This window comes from Salvelinus fontinalis, chromosome 29 (genome assembly GCF_029448725.1).
Source record: "Salvelinus fontinalis isolate EN_2023a chromosome 29, ASM2944872v1, whole genome shotgun sequence".
NCBI classification, from domain to species: domain Eukaryota; kingdom Metazoa; phylum Chordata; class Actinopteri; order Salmoniformes; family Salmonidae; genus Salvelinus; species Salvelinus fontinalis.
In genome coordinates, this window is record NC_074693.1 from 24,213,915 (window position 1) to 24,233,897 (window position 19,983).

Genomic DNA, 19,983 nt, shown 5'->3' on the forward strand with positions numbered 1-19,983 from the left:
TTATCTCCTTCTTCTATGATATAATGGAGGTTCCCAAACAATCGTGTAAGTGTATGACGCCACCTACTGTGTTGGGATGTACGATCAATCATGATCTTCCCAATTCTGCACGAGCAAAATTATTTAAAAAAGTTTTAGAACACCTTCAAGGGTTTTTCTTTATTTTGACTATTTTCTACATTGTATAATAATAGTGAAGACATCAGAACTATGAAATAACACACATGGAATCATGTAATAACCCAAAAAGTGTTAAACAAATAAAAGTATGTTATATTTCAGATTCTTCAAATAGCCACACTTTGCCTTGAAGACAGCTTTGCACACTCTTGGCATTCTCTCAACCAGCTTCATGAGGTAGTCACCTGGAATGCATTTCAATTAACAGGTGTGCCTTCTTAAAAGTTCATTTGTGGAATTTCTTTCCTTCTTAATGCGTTTGAGCCAATCAGTTGTGTTGTGACAAGGTTGGGGTGGTATACAGAAGATAGCCCTATTTGGTAAAATACCAAGGCCATATTATGGCAAGAACAGCTCAAATAAGCAAAGAGAAACGACAGTCCATCATTACTTTAAGACATGAAGGTCAGTGAATACGGAAAATTTCAAGAGCTTTGAACGTTTCTTCAAGGGCAGTCGCAAAATCCATCAGGCGCTATGATGAAACTGGCTCTCATGAGGACCGCCACAGGAAAGGAAGACCCAGAGTTACCTCTGCTGCAGAAGATAAGTTCATTAGAGTTAACTGCACCTCTGATTGCAGTCCAAATAAATGCTTCACATAGTTCAAGTAGCAGACACATCTCAACATCAACAGTTCAGAGGAGGCTGTGTGAATCAGGCCTTCATGGTCGAATTGCTGCAAAGAAACCCCTACTAAAGGACACCAAGAAAAAGAAGAGACTTGCTTGGGCCAAGAAACACGAGAAATGTGTTCTTTAGTCTGGAGTCCAAATTGGAGATTTATGGTTCCAACCGCCATGTCTTTGTGAGATGCGGTGTGGGTGAACGGATGATCTCTGCATGTGTATTTCCCAATGTAAGGCATGGAGGAGGAGGTGTTATGGTGTGTGGGTGCTTTTCTGGTGACATTGTCTCTGATTTATTTAGAATTCAAGACACACTCAACCAGCATGGCCATCACAGCATTTTGCAGCGATACTCCATCCCATCTGGTTTGGGCCTCCAGGCTGTGTAAGGGCTATTTTATCAAGAAGGAGAGTGAGGAGTGCTGCATTAGATGACCTGGCCTCCACAATCCCCCGACCTCAACCAATTGAGATGGTTTGGGATGAGTCGGACCGCAGAGTGAAGGAAAAGCAGCCAACAAGTGCTCAGCATATGTGGGAACTCCTTCAAGACTGTTGGAAAAGCATTCCAGGTGAAGCTGGTTGAGAGAATGCCAAGAGTGTGCAAAGCTGACATCAAGGCAAAGGGTGGCTACTTTGAAGAATCTCACATATAAAACATATTTTGATTTGTTTAAGACTTTTTTTTGTCACTACATGATTCCATATGTATTATTTCATAGTTGTGATGTCTTCACTATTATTCTACCATGTAGAACATAGTATAAATAAAGAAAAACCCTTGAATGAGTATGTGTTCTAAAACTTTTGACCAGTAGCGTAAATAATAATAAATAATAATAATTCAAAACCAAATAAATCCCTAACTTCTACCACCCCCCCAGCCCCATTAAACTTTATCTATATGATACTGAAACACCACCCGTAGGATTGTTCAGCATATAAACAACCATTTCAACATTAACATCTGTTACCCCCAATATCTATTTTGCTGTCTCCACAATAACCTTCAACCTGGCATTTTGATATTGATAACCTTACCAATAGAAGGTAACTTCTATCTACAACTTTATTCATTATTAAAGTGTCCTTTGACGCCTCACATTCATGAGCACAACATTTCTGAACAGGCCTCAAAACCCTGCCAGGACCATGAGAAGCGTCAGCCCTGACAGTAGGTCCACTAAGTACAGGTACATTCATGTAATCTCCATCAGTCCCCACTGTAGTTCTACCAATCTGTTTCATGGCCTCGGCATATGACACATCATGACTGATCCTATATCTTTGAGCTTCTCCAGCCTCTCTCTGTACCTGGCATCCACCAAATGCTACACTGTGTTCTCCCCCACATGTACAGCACTTAACCTTCACATTGTGTCTACATTCACCATAATCATGTTCCCATCCACACTTGGCACATCTTTTCTTTCCTTTACACTGAGCAACTACAGTACATGTCCCATTCTTTGACATTTAAAACATTGCAGTGCATATGGGACAAATTCTCTCACATTGAAACTAAGGAATTCTATCTGTACTTTTCCCAGCAAGACTTTTTCCTACCTCAGCATCACTGATAAGCTTTCACTTCTTTGACCCTCTTTCCTACTGATGAACCCTTTGGCCTCAATCACTCTGCTTCCCTTCACATTTTCTTTAATATGGACATATTACATTTTTTAACAATGTGGACGGACATACACTACCGTTCAAAAGTTTGGGGTCACTTAGAAATGTAATTGTTTTTGAAAGAAAAGCTACTTTCTTGTCCATTAAAATAACATCAAATTGATCAGAAATATAGTGTAGACATTGTTAATGTTGTAAATGACTATTGTAGCTGGAAACGGCTGATTTTGAACAGAATATCCACATAGGCGTACAGAGGCCCATTATCAGCTGTGTTCCAATGACACGTTGTGTTGGTTTATCCAAGTTTTTAATTTTTAAAGGCTAATTGATCATTAGAAAACCCGTTTGCAATTATGTTAGCACAGCTGAAAAATGTTGTCCTGATTAAAGAAGCAATAAAACTGGCCTTCTTTAGACTAGTTGAGTGTTTGGAAAATCAGCATTTGTCGGTTCGATTACAGGCTCAAAATGGCCAGAAACAAAGAACTTTCTTCTGAAATTCGTCAGTCTATTCTTGTTCTGAGAAATTAAGGCTATTCCATGCGAGAAATTGCCAAGAAACTGAAGATCTTGTACAGCGCGGTATACTACTCCCTTCACAGAACAGCGCAAACTGGCTCTAACCAGAATAGAAAGAGGAGTGGGAGGCCCGGTGCACAACTGAGCAAGAGGACAAGTACATTAGAGTGTCTAGTTTGAGAAACAGACGCCTCACAAGTCCTCAACTGGCAGCTTCATTAAATAGTACCTGCAAAACACCAATCTCAACGTCAACAGTGAAGAGGCGACTCCGGGATGCTGGCCTGCTAGGCAGAGTTCCTCTGTCCAGTGTCTGTGTTCTTTTGCCCATCTTAATCTGTTATTTTTATTGGCCAGTCTGAGAAATGTATTTTTCTTTGCAACTCTGCCTAGAAGCCCAGCATCCCGGAGTGGCCTCTTCACTGTCAAGGGGTCTGAATACTTTCCGAAAGCAATGTACATATCATGTAGTACAATAAACCTGGGAACTGGTTCAGTCATAGACTGTAAAAACACTTTTTCATATGTGTCATGCAGTACTAGGCTGGCTGCCAACGTTAACTACAGTAATTGTCAGTGCACAATATTTGTTCAACAGTTGTGGAAGGACTGTTAGAAAATGGTTGCAGCTGTATGTAGCCTAATAAACCTGTGCATTCTTATAGCCAATTTCCTTCACTATATTCAATAAGAGTGTCATACTTTTCACTGTTTTGGATTATAGAAAACTCAGTGGCAATGAGAGGTTATCACAGGGTAGCGTGGCGACAGGCAGCCTCGTGGTTGAAGCGTTGTGCCAGTAACCGAGAGGTTGCTAGATCGAATCGCCGAGCTGACAAGGTAAAAATCTGTCGTTCTGCCCCTGAACAAGGCAGTTAACCCACTAGGCTGTCATTGTAAATCAGAATTTGTTCTTAACTGACTTGCCTAGTTAAATAAAATAAATAGCAAAGAGTAGAACTCTTGGGCAATTAATTTCAGAGGGTTGTTGAAGCAGGTGAGGCTACTACAAATCCTACACTACATGACCAAAAGTATGTGGACACCTGCTCATTGAACATCTCATTCCAAAATCTTGGGCATTAAGATAGAGTTGGTCCCCTCTTTGCTGCCATAACAGCCTCCACTCTTCTGGGAAGGCATTCCACTAGATGTTGGAACATTGCTGGCTCGCAGTCAGCATTCCAATTCATCCCAAAGGTGTTCGATGGGATTGAGGTCAGGGCTCTGTGCAGGCCAGTCAAGTTCTTTCACAACGTTCTCGACAAACCATTTCTTTATGGACCTCGCTTTGTGCATGGGGGCATTGTCATGCTGGAACAGGAAAGGGCCTTCCCCAAACTGTTGCCACAAAGTTGAAAGCACAGAATCGTATAGAACATGGGTAGGAAACCCTGGTCCTGGAGTGATGCAGGCACTTCATATTTTGGATTTAACCAACCTGGAAGACCAGGTGTGTTGAATTTAGGCAATCACTGAACTGATCAATTAGCTCAGTTGGTGAGGTGTGGTGCCTAGTTGGAACAAAATCATGCAGTACCTGCGGCACTCCAGGAACAGGGTTGCCTACCCCTGATCTAGAATGTCATTGTATTCTGTAGGGTTAAGATTTCCCTTCACTGGAACTAAGCCCGAACCATGAAAAACAGCCCCAGACCATGATTCCTCCTCTACCAAACTTTACATTTGGCACTATGCATTGGGGCAGGTAGCGTTCTCCTACCATACGCCAAACCCAGATTAGTCCGTCAGACTGCCAGGTGGTGAAGCGTGATTCATCACTCCAGGGAATGGGTTTACACTACAATAGAGTCCAATGGCGGCAACAGGTGTGGCTGAAGTAGCCAAATCCACTAATTTGAAGGGGTGTCCACATACTTTTGTATATACAGTGCATTGAGATCAGTTTAAAAAGATGAAGAATGAAACGTGTACAATGATTAACTGAATGCTCTCTTTCACAGTGCCTGTGTGTTGTACAGGGCAGGAGCACAGAGAGATGGGTTGTCCTCGGTTTCTCTTTTTAGGCTCCACTACAACTACTAAGACAGACTTGGCCTGTTACAGCACCAGAGCTACAGTGGGGAGAACAAGTATTTGATACACTGCCGATTTTGCAGGTTTTCCTACTTACAAAGCATGTAGAGGTCTGTAATTTTTATCATAGGTACACTTCAACTGTGAGAGACGGAATCTAAAACAAAATCCGGAAAATCACATTGTATGATTTTTAAGTAATTAATTAGCATTTTATTGCATGACATAAGTATTTGATACATCAGAACTTAATATTTGGCACAGAAACATTTGTTTGCAATTACAGAGATCATACGTTTCCTGTAGTTCTTGACCAGGTTTGCACACACTGCAGCAGGGATTTTGGCCCACTCCTCCATACAGACCTTCTCCAGATCCTTCAGGTTTCGGGGCTGTCGTTGGGCAATACGGACTTTCAGCTCCCTCCAAAGATTTTCTATTGGGTTCAGGTCTGGAGACTGGCTAGGCCACTCTAGGACCTTGAGATGCTTCTTACGGAGCCACTCCTTAGTTGCCCTGGCTGTGTGTTTTGGATCATTGTCATGCTGGAAGACCCAGCCACGACCCATCTTCAATGCTCTTACTGAGGGAAGGAGGCTGTTGGCCAAGATCTCGCGATACATGGCCCCATCCATCTTCCCCTCAATACGGTGTAGTCGTCCTGTCCCCTTTGCAGAAAAGCATCCCCAACCCAAAGAATTATGTTTCCACCTCCATGCTTGGAACCCTACTATGTGGAGCACTGCTGTGTGGAACCCTGCTATGTGGAGCCCTACTATGATGAACCCTACTATGTGGAGCACTGCTGTGTGGAACCCTGCTATGTGGAACCCTGCTATGTGGAGCCCTACTATGATGAACCCTGCTATGTGGAGCACTGCTGTGTGGAACCCTGCTATGAGGAACCCTGCTATGTGGAGCCCTACTATGATGAACGCTGCTATGTGGAGCGCTGCTATATGGAACCCTGCTATGTGGAACCCTGCTATGTGGAGCCCTACTATGTGGAACCCTGCTATGTGGAGCGCTGATATGTGGAACCCTGCTATGTGGAGCGCTGATATGTGGAACCCTGCTATGTGGAGCGCTGCTATATGGAACCCTGCTATGTGGCGCACTGCTATGTGGACATGTGCAGTGGGATAGCCAGGCTAGCTCATATCCAAACATTGAGGGGTTGCAGGTGTCCATGACTTACTTTTACTAGTGTAACGAGTGCGCTGAGACTCAGGAAGCAAGCTCAGGGAGTGAGTGTTTTAATAAATTAACACAACTAAATACAAAACAAGAAACACAAACAACGCACAGACATGACACTGGAACAGAAACAATAACACCTGTGGTAGGAACCAAAGAGAGTGACATATATAGGTCAGGTAATCAGGGAGGTGATGGAGGCCAGGTGAGTCTGATGACGCGCGGGTGCCACGTACCGATGGTGACAGGTGTGCACCATAATGAGCAGCCTGGTGACCTAGACACCGGAGAGGGAGCACTAGGTTATGTCTAGTCCAGGGGTGTCAAACTCATTCAATAGAGGGCAGAGTCTCTGCAGTTTTTGTTTTTTTCCTTTCAATTAAGACCTAGAGCACCAGGTGACGGGAGTTCCTTACTAATTTGTAACATTAATGAATCAATCAAGTACAATGGTGGAGTGGAAACACACAGGCACTTGGCCCTCAGTGGAATGAGTTTCACACGTGGCCTAATCTATGAAACCAGTCTGGTTGTAGACTTAGGACAGCCATGACACGCATAGTGTTGCATTTGGTTTACATTTCCATTTGGAACTATGTTTACCTAAACAAAAAAGGACAAATTAAGTCACATCCTTTAAATGAAAGGGACCCCAGGGGACCGTTTATTGTTTGCTCAGGCTGAGAGGGATCCCCTCTGCTTTTTTTGGCTTTGCCTTTTGGTCAGTGCTAAAGCGGTGTCTTCATTTAATGTTGTCTTATATCTGGCCAATCATTTGAAACTATCTCTAAACTTGGAATTAAGATGTTGTGCTCAACAACAGAGAACTTAAAATGCACACTGTTGTAGATGGTTTTAATAACATTAGTTGTGATGATCAATCTCTCATTTTTGTATTCGTATTATGACCACAGTGCACTGTTTTCCATATGAAAGCCCAAACCCAGATTAAACATTCATGTTTTTTTTCCAGAGCAGCACAATAACAGCTCAAAGGCACAGTGATACCCATGATGAGTCAACCCAAAATATGAGCATCACTCCCCAGTGTAATCAGATGGGTCCCAGGCAGGCAGTGCTGCATTGTGAATGGGGCTTACAAAGTCTGCTGGAGGCCCTCCTGCTATTAATAATGAATGTGTGTGGCGAGACAGCGCTGTGGGTCAGTGGCTGGAGACTGTAGAGGTTGTTTACCATGTACCAGGTCTGAGGCCCTGTCATTAGTGGCCCAGCAGGTTTTTATACCCAGAGAGGGTTTAAGATCATTTACTTTGCCCAAAATCTGTCCATGTGAGATAAGCCCTTTTTTTGTATGGAGGTCTATGAGAGAGTGTCGAATTACGTGATGCTTATTTGATCGAATAGAAGTTTAGTAATGTTCAGGCTGTTACAAATGTACTGATATAACAACTTAGTTGTGCCTGTTGTTCATGCGTGTATCTGCCCTCTCATTGGCTAGAATGACCTAATGAGACTCTTAAGGGAATGTTCTCTAAAGTTGTGGGAGCATTTATTGTTAGCTGGGTCTAGCCAATCAGATCAGACGAAACAAACTCCCTATTCTGTCACTCAACAAAAAGCTGAAGACAGTTTTGGCTCAGATTCAAACCAATTAAACAGTCTTAAACAATACATCCCACAGCCATTGGAGGCATAGAGGTTAAAGGGTGTACTATTCTGTCATTACAGTCACTAGTTAGTAGAACAATTAAAGAAGCGAGACTTCAGAGGGAACATAACCCTCAGACATTCAGCTGTCAGGTCACTCAGAGATATGTTAGGTATGTGGAGGGAATTACTATATAAGGCATGGTGTACAGCTGTTGTGTCAAGCTTTTGCTGCTGCTTTTGCCGCTGCTGTGATGTGTGTGCACGTGCCTAAGTGTGTGTGCTGTGGTCAGAGCCTCGGAGGAGTCTAGTCAGCAGGTGAAGCTCATGCCTGATTGGATACAGGGGTAACGACTTAATGAGATGAAGCATGTACACAAAACACAGTTCCAGGATATGTTCTTCCTGTTATGCGAAACAGTTAAAGTAAAACAAATCTATTGACAAAAAAAGAAATACCCCGCAGAGTGAAAAATATTTGTCAGTCACATTTTAAGTTGACTGCCTAATACTGGGACTCACTGTTTATAAACATGTTATTTTGTGAAATCTGTAGTGTTGTAGTTAAAAAGGTTGGCTGTAAAAAATGATGCATTTTTGTCATGAATAGACAGACTGATTTGGCTGCACTGCAAATGATTTCCTGCCCATGTCAGCTCATCTGTAAGAAAACCACACAGACACATAATCACGGCCCCTTGTAGTGTGAACGGTTCCATAGACATCAAGGCCATCTAGTGGCCATTGTGATGATGTATCAACTTGTAAATATGTTACAAGGCAGCAATAAAATTGTAACAAAAAATGTAACAGAGCTACATTTACCTCATATTGCATGTTTGATTCACATGAAACATTATTGTGATAAATCTCTGTCATTGTTAGGTTACATGAAACATTATTGTGATAAATCTCTGTCATTGTTAGATTACATGAGACATTATTGTGATAAATCTCTGTCATTGTTCGATTACATGAGACATTATTATGATAAACCTCTGTCATTGTTAGATTACATGAAACATTATTGTGATAAACTTCTGTCATTGTTAGATTACATGAAACATTATTGTGATAAATCTCTGTCATTGTTAGATTACATGAGACATTATTGTGATAAATCTCTGTCATTGTTAGATTACATGAGACATTATTGTGATAAATCTCTGTCATTGTTAGATTACATGAGACATTATTATGATAAACCTCTGTTATTGTTAGATTACATGAAACATTATTGTGATAAACTTCTGTCATTGTTAGATTACATGAAACATTATTGTGATAAACCTCTGTCATTGTTAGATTACATGAAACATTATTGTGATAAATCTCTGTCATTGTTAGATTACATGAAACATTATTGTGATAAATCTCTGTCATTGTTAGATTACATGAGACATTATTGTGATAAACTTCTGTCATTGTTAGATTACATGAAACATTATTGTGATAAACCTCTGTCATTGTTAGATTACATGAAACATTATTGTGATAAATCTCTGTCATTGTTAGATTACATGAAACATTATTGTGATAAACCTCTGTCATTGTTAGATTACATGAGACATTATTGTGATAAACCTCTGTCATTGTTAGATTACATGAAACATTATTGTGATAAACCTCTGTCATTTCAGGGGGATATATTTTATAACATCAACTGTCTGTTGTCCGGGCCTCTGGCAGTCTCTATGGGGGTGCCACAGGGTTCAAATCTTGGACCGACTCTCTTCTCTGTATACATCAATGATGTCGCTCTTGCTGCTGGTGAGTCTCTGATCCACCTCTACGCAGACGACACCATTCTGTATACTTCTGGCCCTTCTTTGGACAGTGTGTTAACTACCCTCCAGGCGAGCTTCAATGCCATACAATTCTCCTTCCGTGGCCTCCAATTGCTCTTAAATACAAGTAAAACTAAATGCATGCTCTTCTACCGATCGCTGCCTGCACCTGCCCGCCTGTCCAACATCACTACTCTGGACGGCGCTGATTTAGAATATGTGGACAACTACAAATACCCAGGTGTCTGGTTTGACTGTAAACTCTCCTTCCAGACTCACATCAAACATCTCCAATCCAAAGTTAAATCTAGAATTGGCTTCCTATTCTGCAACAAAGCATCCTTCACTCATGCTGCCAAACATACCCTTGTAAAACTGACCATCCTACCAATCCTCGACTTCGGTGATGTCATTTACAAAATAGCCTCCAATACCCTACTCAATAAATTGGATGCAGTCTATCACAGTGCCATCCGTTTTGTCACCAAAGCCCCATATACTACCCACCACTGCGACCTGTACACTCTCGTTGGCTGGCCCTCGCTTCATACTCGTCGCCAAACCCACTGGCTCCAGGTCATCTACAAGACCCTGCTAGGTAAAGTGCCCCCTTATCTCAGCTCGCTGGTCACCATAGCAGCACCCACACGCTCCAGCAGGTATATCTCTCTGGTCACCCCCAAAACCAACTCTTTTTTTGGCCGCCTCTCCTTCCAGTTCTCTGCTGCCAATGACTGGAACGAACTACAAAAATCTCTGAAACTGGAAACACTTATCTCCCCCACTAGCTTTAAGCACCAGCTGTCAGAGCAGCTCATAGATTACTGCACCTGTACATAGCCCATCTATAATTTAGCCCAAACAACTACCTCTTTCCCTACTGTATTTATTTATTTATTTTGCTCCTTTGCACCCCATTATTTCTATCTCTATTTTGCACATTCTTCCACTGCAAATCAACCATTCCAGTGTTTACTTGCTGTATTGTATTTACTTTGCCACATGGCCTTTTTTTGCCCCCCTTCCCTTATCTCACCTCACTTGCTCACATTGTATATAGACTTATTCTTCTACTGTATTTTTGACTGTATGTTTGTTTTACTCCATGTGTAACTCTGTGTTGTTTTATGTGTCGAACTGCTTTGCTTTGTTTTGGCCAGGTCGCAATTGTAAATGAGAACTTGTTCTCAACTTGCCTACCTGATTAAATAAAGGTGAAATTAAATAAATAATACTGACCAGCTGCACATTTATCAAACAAAGTGAATACTCTACTTTGCATCTGGGGACACACTGGTTGAATCAACATTGTTTCCACGTCATTTCAATGAAATTACATTGAACCAACTTGGAATAGACGTTGAATTGAAGTCTGTGCCCATTGGGGACCTACGTGATGTCATTATGCGCTGTGTGTCTTCATGATTATTTCCCATTTTAGACACTTGAAGGCAGGGTGTCTATCGCTACTGGATGTCCTGGTAAATCAAATAATACACATCTTTGTTAAATTTGGCCATGCATGGGCAAGAGTCCTAATCTGGCCCAGTTAAAGTACAGCACGCTATCCAATGGGGGAAGGTAGATCTCACAAACACCAGTGTGATTGGTAGAGAGGCTAACACTGTGTTTCCTAGGTTGCACCACCCACATGAGGTGACCACAGGATTACCAGAATAATTGGAGCCCTGATTGGTTGTTAGCTGTCCGGGACAATTTGCAACAAGAGAAACACACACAAACAGATGCATGGATGCTGCCATCCTAATGTATGTATGCTGAGATGTCATTTACATTTATATTCTATCTAGAATTTCATGTTGGTTCTGTTTTCCTAGGCTTTCACCTGAGAACACCTGTGGACACGTTCTGCTTGTGAACTGAACTTGTGAACTGAACTGCTACACTGCTGTGTGAATTGGATATTCTGTCATGGACTAGTACAGCTTTGCATCATTTCTATGGTGGCCAGTGCATTTAGGTTGTTGAACATTGTTTACATAACCATGTGCACAGTAGCTACAACATTTTACCACTGTTAACTAATAAAGCTCTCTCTGTCGTCTTCAGATTCAACCATATCAATATTTTTTATTGCAGTCAGTGACCTGTGTTATTGCACTTTTATGGTCTAGTTGTCTGAACTCAAAATGGCCTTTTATTGCTACATTTAAATTTGTATAGAGAAAGGCAATCTTTTTTTCTTTTTTTATTAAAAAAAGTGATTCACCTGAAACAGGAAAACTTAGCAATAAAAAAATATGGATATTGAAAAGCTCTACCGTAGGTGGAAGTCTGGTTCTAGTTCAACCAAGCTTGAGGGAAGAAAGCGGGCCAGCATGTTCATGCTCTGACTGACTCAGTCTGGGTGTATGCAGCTTCATGGAGACCGAGCAGATGCAGAAAGCTGAGACCTGCAGGAGTTGTTTAGCACACCTCAGACAGACAGACGCTCACACACCTGCTGTCTGTGTAGAACCAGACTGTGGCAGACTACACACAGGTCTAAAGATGTCAGACAGCTGGTAGGCTACTGTGTCTGAATGCCAGCCCAGTCAGTCACATAGTTCCATGACATGTAGTTAAGACTCCATATGCATTTATACTGTGTATTGTAAAACAAACCCAATGGTGGAGACCATATGGGCTTATGGACATTTTATGGGGATAGGAAAAGAGAAAGGGGGATACCTAGTCAGTTGTACAACTGAATTCCTTCAACTGAAATGTGTCTTAAACATTTATTCCAACCCCTCTGAATCAGAGAGGTGCGGGGAGCTGCCTTAATCGACATCCACGTCTTTGGCACCCGGGGAACAGTCGGTTAACTGCCTTGCTCAGGAGCAGAATGATAGATTTTTACCTTGTCAGCTCGGGGATTCAATCCAGCAGATACACAGTATACAGGCAATTCACAGACTCAATGAATAGTGCTTCCCCAAAGGGATAGGAATGAACTATAGATACAGCCCATGTTCCTTAGTAACCAGGTACCAAAGCCCAGGTTATATAATCACACAGATAACACTAACCTTTGTCCAAAAGATTTCAAAGAGTAAGACATTATCAACTTTTTTCATCTGATTCTAGGTAAGTTTAGATGTACTTTTAGACAAACTGGGTGCAAAAATGTTGGTTTGCAAGTAATCTGTGGTGGCCATCTGTAAGTCTGACTTTTTTACATAAGGATATGTATTTTATTGGATTTTCTCACACAAAAAAGTCACACGTTCATATGACAGGATTACAGCAGTAGTTGGACAGGCATAACAATTTCGTAAACAATGTCAAGTTGTTAGACAGCTGTACATTGGAGTTGATATAAAAACATGTTCTATATCTAAACTGATGCTTATGAGATGTGTTTACACAGGCAGCCCAACTCCAATCCGTCTGCTGTCCTTTAATACCCATGATCTAAATGGCTCTGGAGTCTTCTGGAGTTTATTGACCCGGGTCACCTGACAGTGACCTTGGCTAACTTGACACTGTTCGATATATAAGTCTATGGTTTGCACGTTGGCTCTGTATCACAATGAGTTGTTCTTTCAGGTGGGAACTGAGGAGAAGATGGTGGCCGCTGTGCTCACCTTGTTCTGTTTCACCACAACTGATGACCAACTTCTGCAGCTGGGTCTCCAAGATCCAGCAACCCATCAGGCAAGAATGACTCTCTCAAATGGATTAACTCAGTCTGCAATCACTTGCGATTGCAAATATATAATACTGTCACTTAAATTGCTCCAGGACTATATCTCACATTTTCACGCGGAATGTTAATGCACTGGTGGTCGGTCTTGACAAAGCAGGAAAAACATCCACAGTCAGTGAATTAAATACACACCAACAGAAATATAACACAGTAATCTGGGTTGGCTGACGTAAATTGTTCTGTCTCTGTCTGGAGTGCCCCTGGTGGATGAGGGTTTCGACTCATGGGTGTGTCCGGATGGAGCTGAGAGTGGAGAACTTCCTGGTCACCCTGCTTGACATTGGTGGGGCCCCGGAGGTGCGGGGGTCCTGGAGGGATCTCTATGGGGAGGTCCATGGGTTCATCTTTGTGGTGGACTCCAGTGACCAGCAGAGGATTAAAGAGGTCCAGGTGCTTCTGACAGACCTGCTAAAGTGGTGCGAAAACCACAACTGTTGGAAGTACTACTTCTTATATGAAATTTGAATGAATTTAAATAGAATATTTGATCAATGCCAAAATAAAAGTTACAGCTGATTTTATAACTTTGTTATACAAGGTTTTACGAGGTGTATAGAACCCATGAGGTGACAGACAATCTATATTACCTAAACCCATTAAAACCTCAGTGTTGCCATTTACAGTGGGCAAGGATGGACAGCAGCGAAGCTGATTAGTGCTTTCAATCTAGTTTTTCCTTTTTTGAACCAACTGATGAAATGTTTTGCTCTGTTGTTGTGTTGTAGGCTGGCCAGCAAGCAGGACAAGATGAACACCCTGCTAGGAATTGAGATAATCGAGATCCTGTCTCTGTAGAGACTGGTGAACCAGAGCCGCTGTCTGTGCCACATTGTGAGTCTAGTCCTCGTACACACAACTCTCCACACAACTAGACAGAGAGACAGACAGCCAGACAGCCAATCAGCTAGCCAGCCATCCAGCTAGCCAATCAGAGATACAGATTATGTTAATTATGTACAGGAGACCGATAGATACATAGACAGACACAAATCCATAGATTTGATTATGTTGTGCTTTTCTGCTCAAGAAGCCCTGCTCAGCCTTCATGGACCAGCTGAGGTGGACAGACAGGAAGACGCTGTGGGGTCTTTGCTGGCTGCTGCATGCCGTCAATCTGGATTACCCAGAACTCTGTTCTTTCATAATCAGGAACATAAGGGACAGGAGACCTCTGGCACCAGATGAGGGACAACCGTGGGAAGATGGAGAGGCCGCAGCTAGCCCAAAGAGGAAAGGTAAGAGAGAGACTATAACTCTGTGCCTTCAGTTAGACTCCTAGAAAATCATCTGTCTTGGTCAATGTGTTGAGATTGCAGTGACAGAATATGTATCCATTAACTATTTCAAAGAAATTGCTTAGCTATGTTAGCTAAAGCATTGTGGCATTGATATTTTTTCATGTAAAATGTTGTCTCTGTGTAGGATACATGGCAGCAAAAATAACCTTGGTAAAGTACAACACCTTCAAGAAAAGGACCAAAGGACCAAAGGCCCAAGACCCCCTTACTACTACCCATTTGAGACATTGACAGTTTTAGTTGCAGATCCATTTGATCTTGATAAGATTCCTATAGTTGCAGTACAGTAAAGGTGTTATGTGTGAACTGATACACATTTTGTAATGTAGGATCATATGAAGAAAAAGAAGGGAGGCCTGCCCTGCCTGCAAACCCTCCACAACCTCGTTCTATTACCTCACATCTTAAACTTATGGATTACAACTGGAGTTTCCATCGGCTTTTGAAGGACAATTTAAAAAGACCTGACAGCACATTTTTCTTAGTAGCCACTGTGTAGGACTTACAAAGCCAATACACCTCTGAGAAATGTGTGTTTACAAAGCTCATCACTAAGCTAAGGATTATGGAACTAAACACCTCCCTCTGCAACTGGATCCTGGACTTCCTGACGGGCCGCCCCCAGGTGGTGATGGGTAGGTAGCAACACATCTGCCACGTTGATCCTCACACTGGAGCTCCCCAGGGGTGCGTGCTCAGTCCCCTCCTGTACCCCCTGTTCACCCACGACTGCATGGCCAGGCATGACTCCAACACCATTATTAAGTTTGCAGATGACACAACAGTGGTAGGCCTGATCACAGACAATGACGAGACAGCCTATAGGGAGGAGGTCAGAGACCTGGCCGGGTTGTGCCAGAATAACAACCTATCCCTCAACGTAACCAAGACTAAGGAGTTGATTGTGGACTACAAGAAAAGGATGACCGAGCACGCCCCCATTCTCATCGACGGGGCTGCAGTGGAGCAGGTTGAGAGCTTCAAGTTCCTTGGTGTCCACATCAACAACAAACTAGAATGGTCCAAACACACCAAGACAGTTGTGAAGAGGGCACGACAAAGCCTATTCCCCCTCAGGAAACTAAAAATACTTGTCATGGGTCCTGAGATCCTCAAAAGGTTCTACAGATGCAACATCGAGAGCACCCTGACTGGTTGCATCACTGCCTGATACGGTAATTGCTCGGCCTCTGACCGCAAGGCACAACAGAGGGTAGTGAGTACGGCCCAGTACATCACTGGGGCTAAGCTGCCTGCCATCCAGGACCTCTACACCAGGCGGTGTCAGAGGAAGGCCCTAAAAATTGTCCAAGACCCCAGCCACCCCAGTCATAGACTGTTCTCTCTGCTACCGCATGGCAGGCGGTACCGGAGTGCCAAGTCTAGGACAAAAATGCTTCTCAACAGTTTTTACCCGCAAGCCATAAGACTCCCGAACAGGTAATCAAATGGCTACCCGGACTATTTGCATTGTGTGCCCCCCCAACCCCCCTTTTTACACTGCTGCTCTCTGTTTATCATATATGCATAGTCACTTTAACTATACATTCATGTACATACTACCTCAATTGGGCCGACCAACCAGTGCTCCTGCACATTGGCTAACCGGGCTATCTGCATTCTGTCCCACCCACCACCCGCCAACCCCTCTTTTACGCTACTGCTACTCTCTGTTCATCATATATGCATAGTCACTTTAATCATATCTACATGTACATACTACCTCGATCAGCCTGACTAACCGGTGTCTGTATGTAGCCTCGCTACATTTATATTCTTGCTACTGTATGTAGCCTGTCCTTTTACTGTTGTTTTATTTCTTTACCTACCTATTGTTCACCTAATACCTTTTTAGCAATATTGGTAAGTAAGCATTTCACTGTAAGGTCTACCTACACCTGTTGTATTCGGCGCACGTGACAAATAAACTTTGATTTGATTTATATGACTGTTGAAAATATTACCCACAGAAAATAAAGTCTGTGAAAGGAAAATAGCATTATGAGAGATTACAACACCAGGTCAATTTGAGGAAATAACAAGTACAAAATTGAACTGCACAATGGGCATGCTTCCTTCACAGTTTACCATATGCCTTAAACTAAAGTGTTCTTTCTCACTGTGCTTGTTCACCTTGAAGATGATAATGCTTCATTGCTTGACCTGGACTGCTCCCTGCAGTCCAAACAGTATTAGGACAAGCTCTAAACTATTAGCCATACAGGTATGTTTCCATGTTTCCTATTTCACTACTAGGCTATTAGGTATTATTTATTTATGCATGCTAACTTTGATGTTACATTTTTGAGGATGTTTTTCTTCTTCTTGTTTGCCTATGATCAAATAATATTCAGATGACCTGATAATATTGCTTGGTATAGGGGCACCATAAATGGGCATTTGGACCCTGTGTACAAATTTCCTGTCGCCATTTTTGTCGCTCTTCCAGAAGCCCATCCCCCCTAGCATCTTCACAGGAAAGAATAGTCAGTGTTTCAGTGAATACACTGAATAGCGGCCGCGGAGAAACTAGCTTGGTGGCGAGACCGGGACATACAACACCGAAGATGGCTTCACCGAGGACGATAACCATTGTGGCCCTCTCTTTCGCTCTTGGTCTTTTTTTCGTCTTCATGGGCACCATAAAGCTCACACCAAGATTAAGCAAAGATGCTTATAGTGAGATGGTAAGTAAAACCTTTAGCCACCATAAACTGCAGCTGGAAGCGAAAGCCATTGTTCTGCCAATACGGACGCATTCAGGCTCTAATAATGTGCGCTGCTGACCCACATTTGTAAAAGATCATGAAATAAAATAGCCTATAATATCTAACTGATAAATAAGATTTGATTGTATGTATCGTTTCAATCGTGGAAATGAATTTACCCAAGCAAGCAATGAAATGATGGAGCCCGCTGCGTTATTATAGCCGATAATACATTCTTTATTGAAGTATAATGATAGAAAAATATTACGTTTGTCTGTTATTCTACGAAATATTACATAAAATAAAAGATTACTTTTAGGCATAATTAAAATCGAATGAATAGGCTACAGTTTATTCGACTACAAATACATAGGCCTGCTTATTTTAAATAGCGACTAGGCATATAACAGTAGCCTACACGTTTGTCCAGTACTAGGCCTATTTTATGGCAAATTAACTGTTATTATTAGCCTAATAGGATTTTTTTTTAACTGTTTGAAGGTACATTTGTATCTAGGCTATGAGCAATGGCGGCGCGATCGAGCAAATTCTGAGGTGCACCTGCCTGTTTTGTGCGGATATTGACTTTGCTTATTAGGCTACCAGCGATGTTAAGGCTCATCTGTGCTCTGCTCCTCATCCATGTATGTTCTACTCAAAATTCTGATTCCATGGCGAATAGGCCTAATCATTACATTTAAACGTTTTGGTTGATTTAGTATTTTAAGGAATATCAAAGACTGGTTTTGGTGGTATTACTGCAGTAGGCCCACAACAGGCCCAAGCCCTTCCTTATTCCACATTTTCCATCCGATAGGAAAAAGGCATTTCGGTGATGCTTGTATATACTACTTACAGTTATAACTCTTAAAACTGTATAGGTCGACTATTTTGTTAAAATCAACAACAAAAACGAATGTGTCAGGGTCATGATTATAGACAAACGTAGGCCTAGACATATCCCTATTGGCTCCTAATGTATTGTCTCATGAGGGACTGAAACTTCCTTAGAACAAGGTTCTACAAATCTGAGAAATGATATACTGTAGTCTATAGTGCGCCACTAATAATAAATGAAATTACCTCTTTTGCATCTATGAAAATGAATGCTGAAATGTTCTCTCTCCTCGCTTTTCAGAAACGGGCATACAAGAGCTATGCCAAGGCTTTGCCAGGTCTAAAGAAGATGGGCATCAGCTCGGTGCTGCTCCGTAAGATCATTGGCTCACTGGAGGTGGGCTGTGGTGTGGTTCTGACATTGGTGCCAGGGAGACCCAAGGATGTGGCTAACTTCCTGCTCTTGCTGGTCATGCTGGCGGTCCTCTTCTTCCACCAGTTAGTAGGAGACCCCCTGAAACGATATGCCCATGCTCTGGTCTTTGGTATTCTGCTCACCTGCCGACTGCTCATTGCCCGCCAGAGTGAGGATCGACCTGAGAGGGAGGAGAGCAGGGAAGAACACATCAATGCCCAGGAAAATAACAAAGTCAAGCAGTCCTAATCAGGTCCAACCATCCAGTCTGGGCAGTGACAGCAAAATGGAACCTTGTGCATTTCTTTGAATTGTAGCAATTCAGATTCAAAAGAAACACAGTCGCCACAAGGAGTGATATATACACCCAGTCAACCACCCACCTGTCCCTTCTCCCACCCTTTTGGCTGACTGGTTATTGGTTTCACCTGCTTCCCTGCACCCTCATCCTGAAACTGATTTTCCCTTGTCCTTTATCCCAACCTTGACAGTGGACAATCATACTTGTGGCAACTGTAATCAGCTCAACTCTTTTGACAAAATATAGGACCTTTGTCTCACCAGCCAATTGGTCCTTTTTCTCATTCCCCCCATTTTTATTTAGCATCTATCAAAACATAAGATATAGCATGCCTATGTTTTTAGTTCGTTTTTGGCACAAATACCAATTTGAGGGACTTTGTTGGCTATGAGAACGCTGATGTTTTCCACAATTGAAGATTGGTACTTTTCTATTTATTTTTTATTTTACGTAGGAAGATAATGATATCTCTTGAATTCAATTGTTATTTTACAGTAATTAAGCATGGTTCATAATTAAATGGCTTAAAATAAACTCATAGCTTATCAGCACTGTTCAGAGATATTTTGTAGTTGAACATTGACTCACATTTATTTAAATACATTATACAGTATCACATATTTCCATAGGTATTAGTAAAATAAGTATCATTTTTGTGAATTCATATTAGTTTCGTCCAAGCTTTTTCCTGAATATTAGATTTTCTTGTAACTACTCTTAGGCATGACAATGTACCCCTTTTCCCGAAAGAAAAACCGAACTGTCAAATGGCAAGTCTTTCACTCATCTCAAATTGATTAATCACTTTGTTGGACCCAACACTGTTGTTCAAGAACTCATGTGGAGGAGAGACCTATGGGAAGGCATTTTCTAGCAATTATGTTTAAACATACGTTTATGGTTGCTAACCTAGTGCTCTCTATGTCTCTGGACCACAATCAATAGTCCAGCTGCTTTGTCAAATGACATATCCAATAAAGGACTTGATCTTTGTCTCTTAATAAAGGACTTTGTCTCTCTTTACATCCAATGACAATAAAGGCTTATGTTTATCTGTGAGTCTATTTTTCTGTGGGATTTTTAACAGTATTCTGTTGAATTACTATGTTAGAAAAGTATT

General features: G+C 41.9%; 2 protein-coding genes across 2 annotated transcripts; both read left to right on the forward strand.

Annotated features, from left to right (window-relative positions):
- Positions 1–11,341: 11,341 nt before the first annotated feature.
- LOC129827274 (ADP-ribosylation factor-like protein 13B) lies at positions 11,342–14,099 on the forward strand. Its single transcript, XM_055888006.1, has 5 exons — positions 11,342–11,361; positions 13,145–13,256; positions 13,368–13,415; positions 13,500–13,720; positions 14,030–14,099. Exons 1-5 carry the CDS (start codon positions 11,342–11,344, stop codon positions 14,097–14,099), a joined length of 471 nt encoding a protein of 156 aa, XP_055743981.1.
- A 2,961-nt stretch (positions 14,100–17,060) lies between these two features.
- LOC129827668 (novel acetylcholine receptor chaperone-like) lies at positions 17,061–19,922 on the forward strand. Its single transcript, XM_055888714.1, has 2 exons — positions 17,061–17,289; positions 18,449–19,922. Exons 1-2 carry the CDS (start codon positions 17,170–17,172, stop codon positions 18,809–18,811), a joined length of 483 nt encoding a protein of 160 aa, XP_055744689.1. The 5' UTR covers positions 17,061–17,169; the 3' UTR covers positions 18,812–19,922.
- Positions 19,923–19,983: the final 61 nt, after the last annotated feature.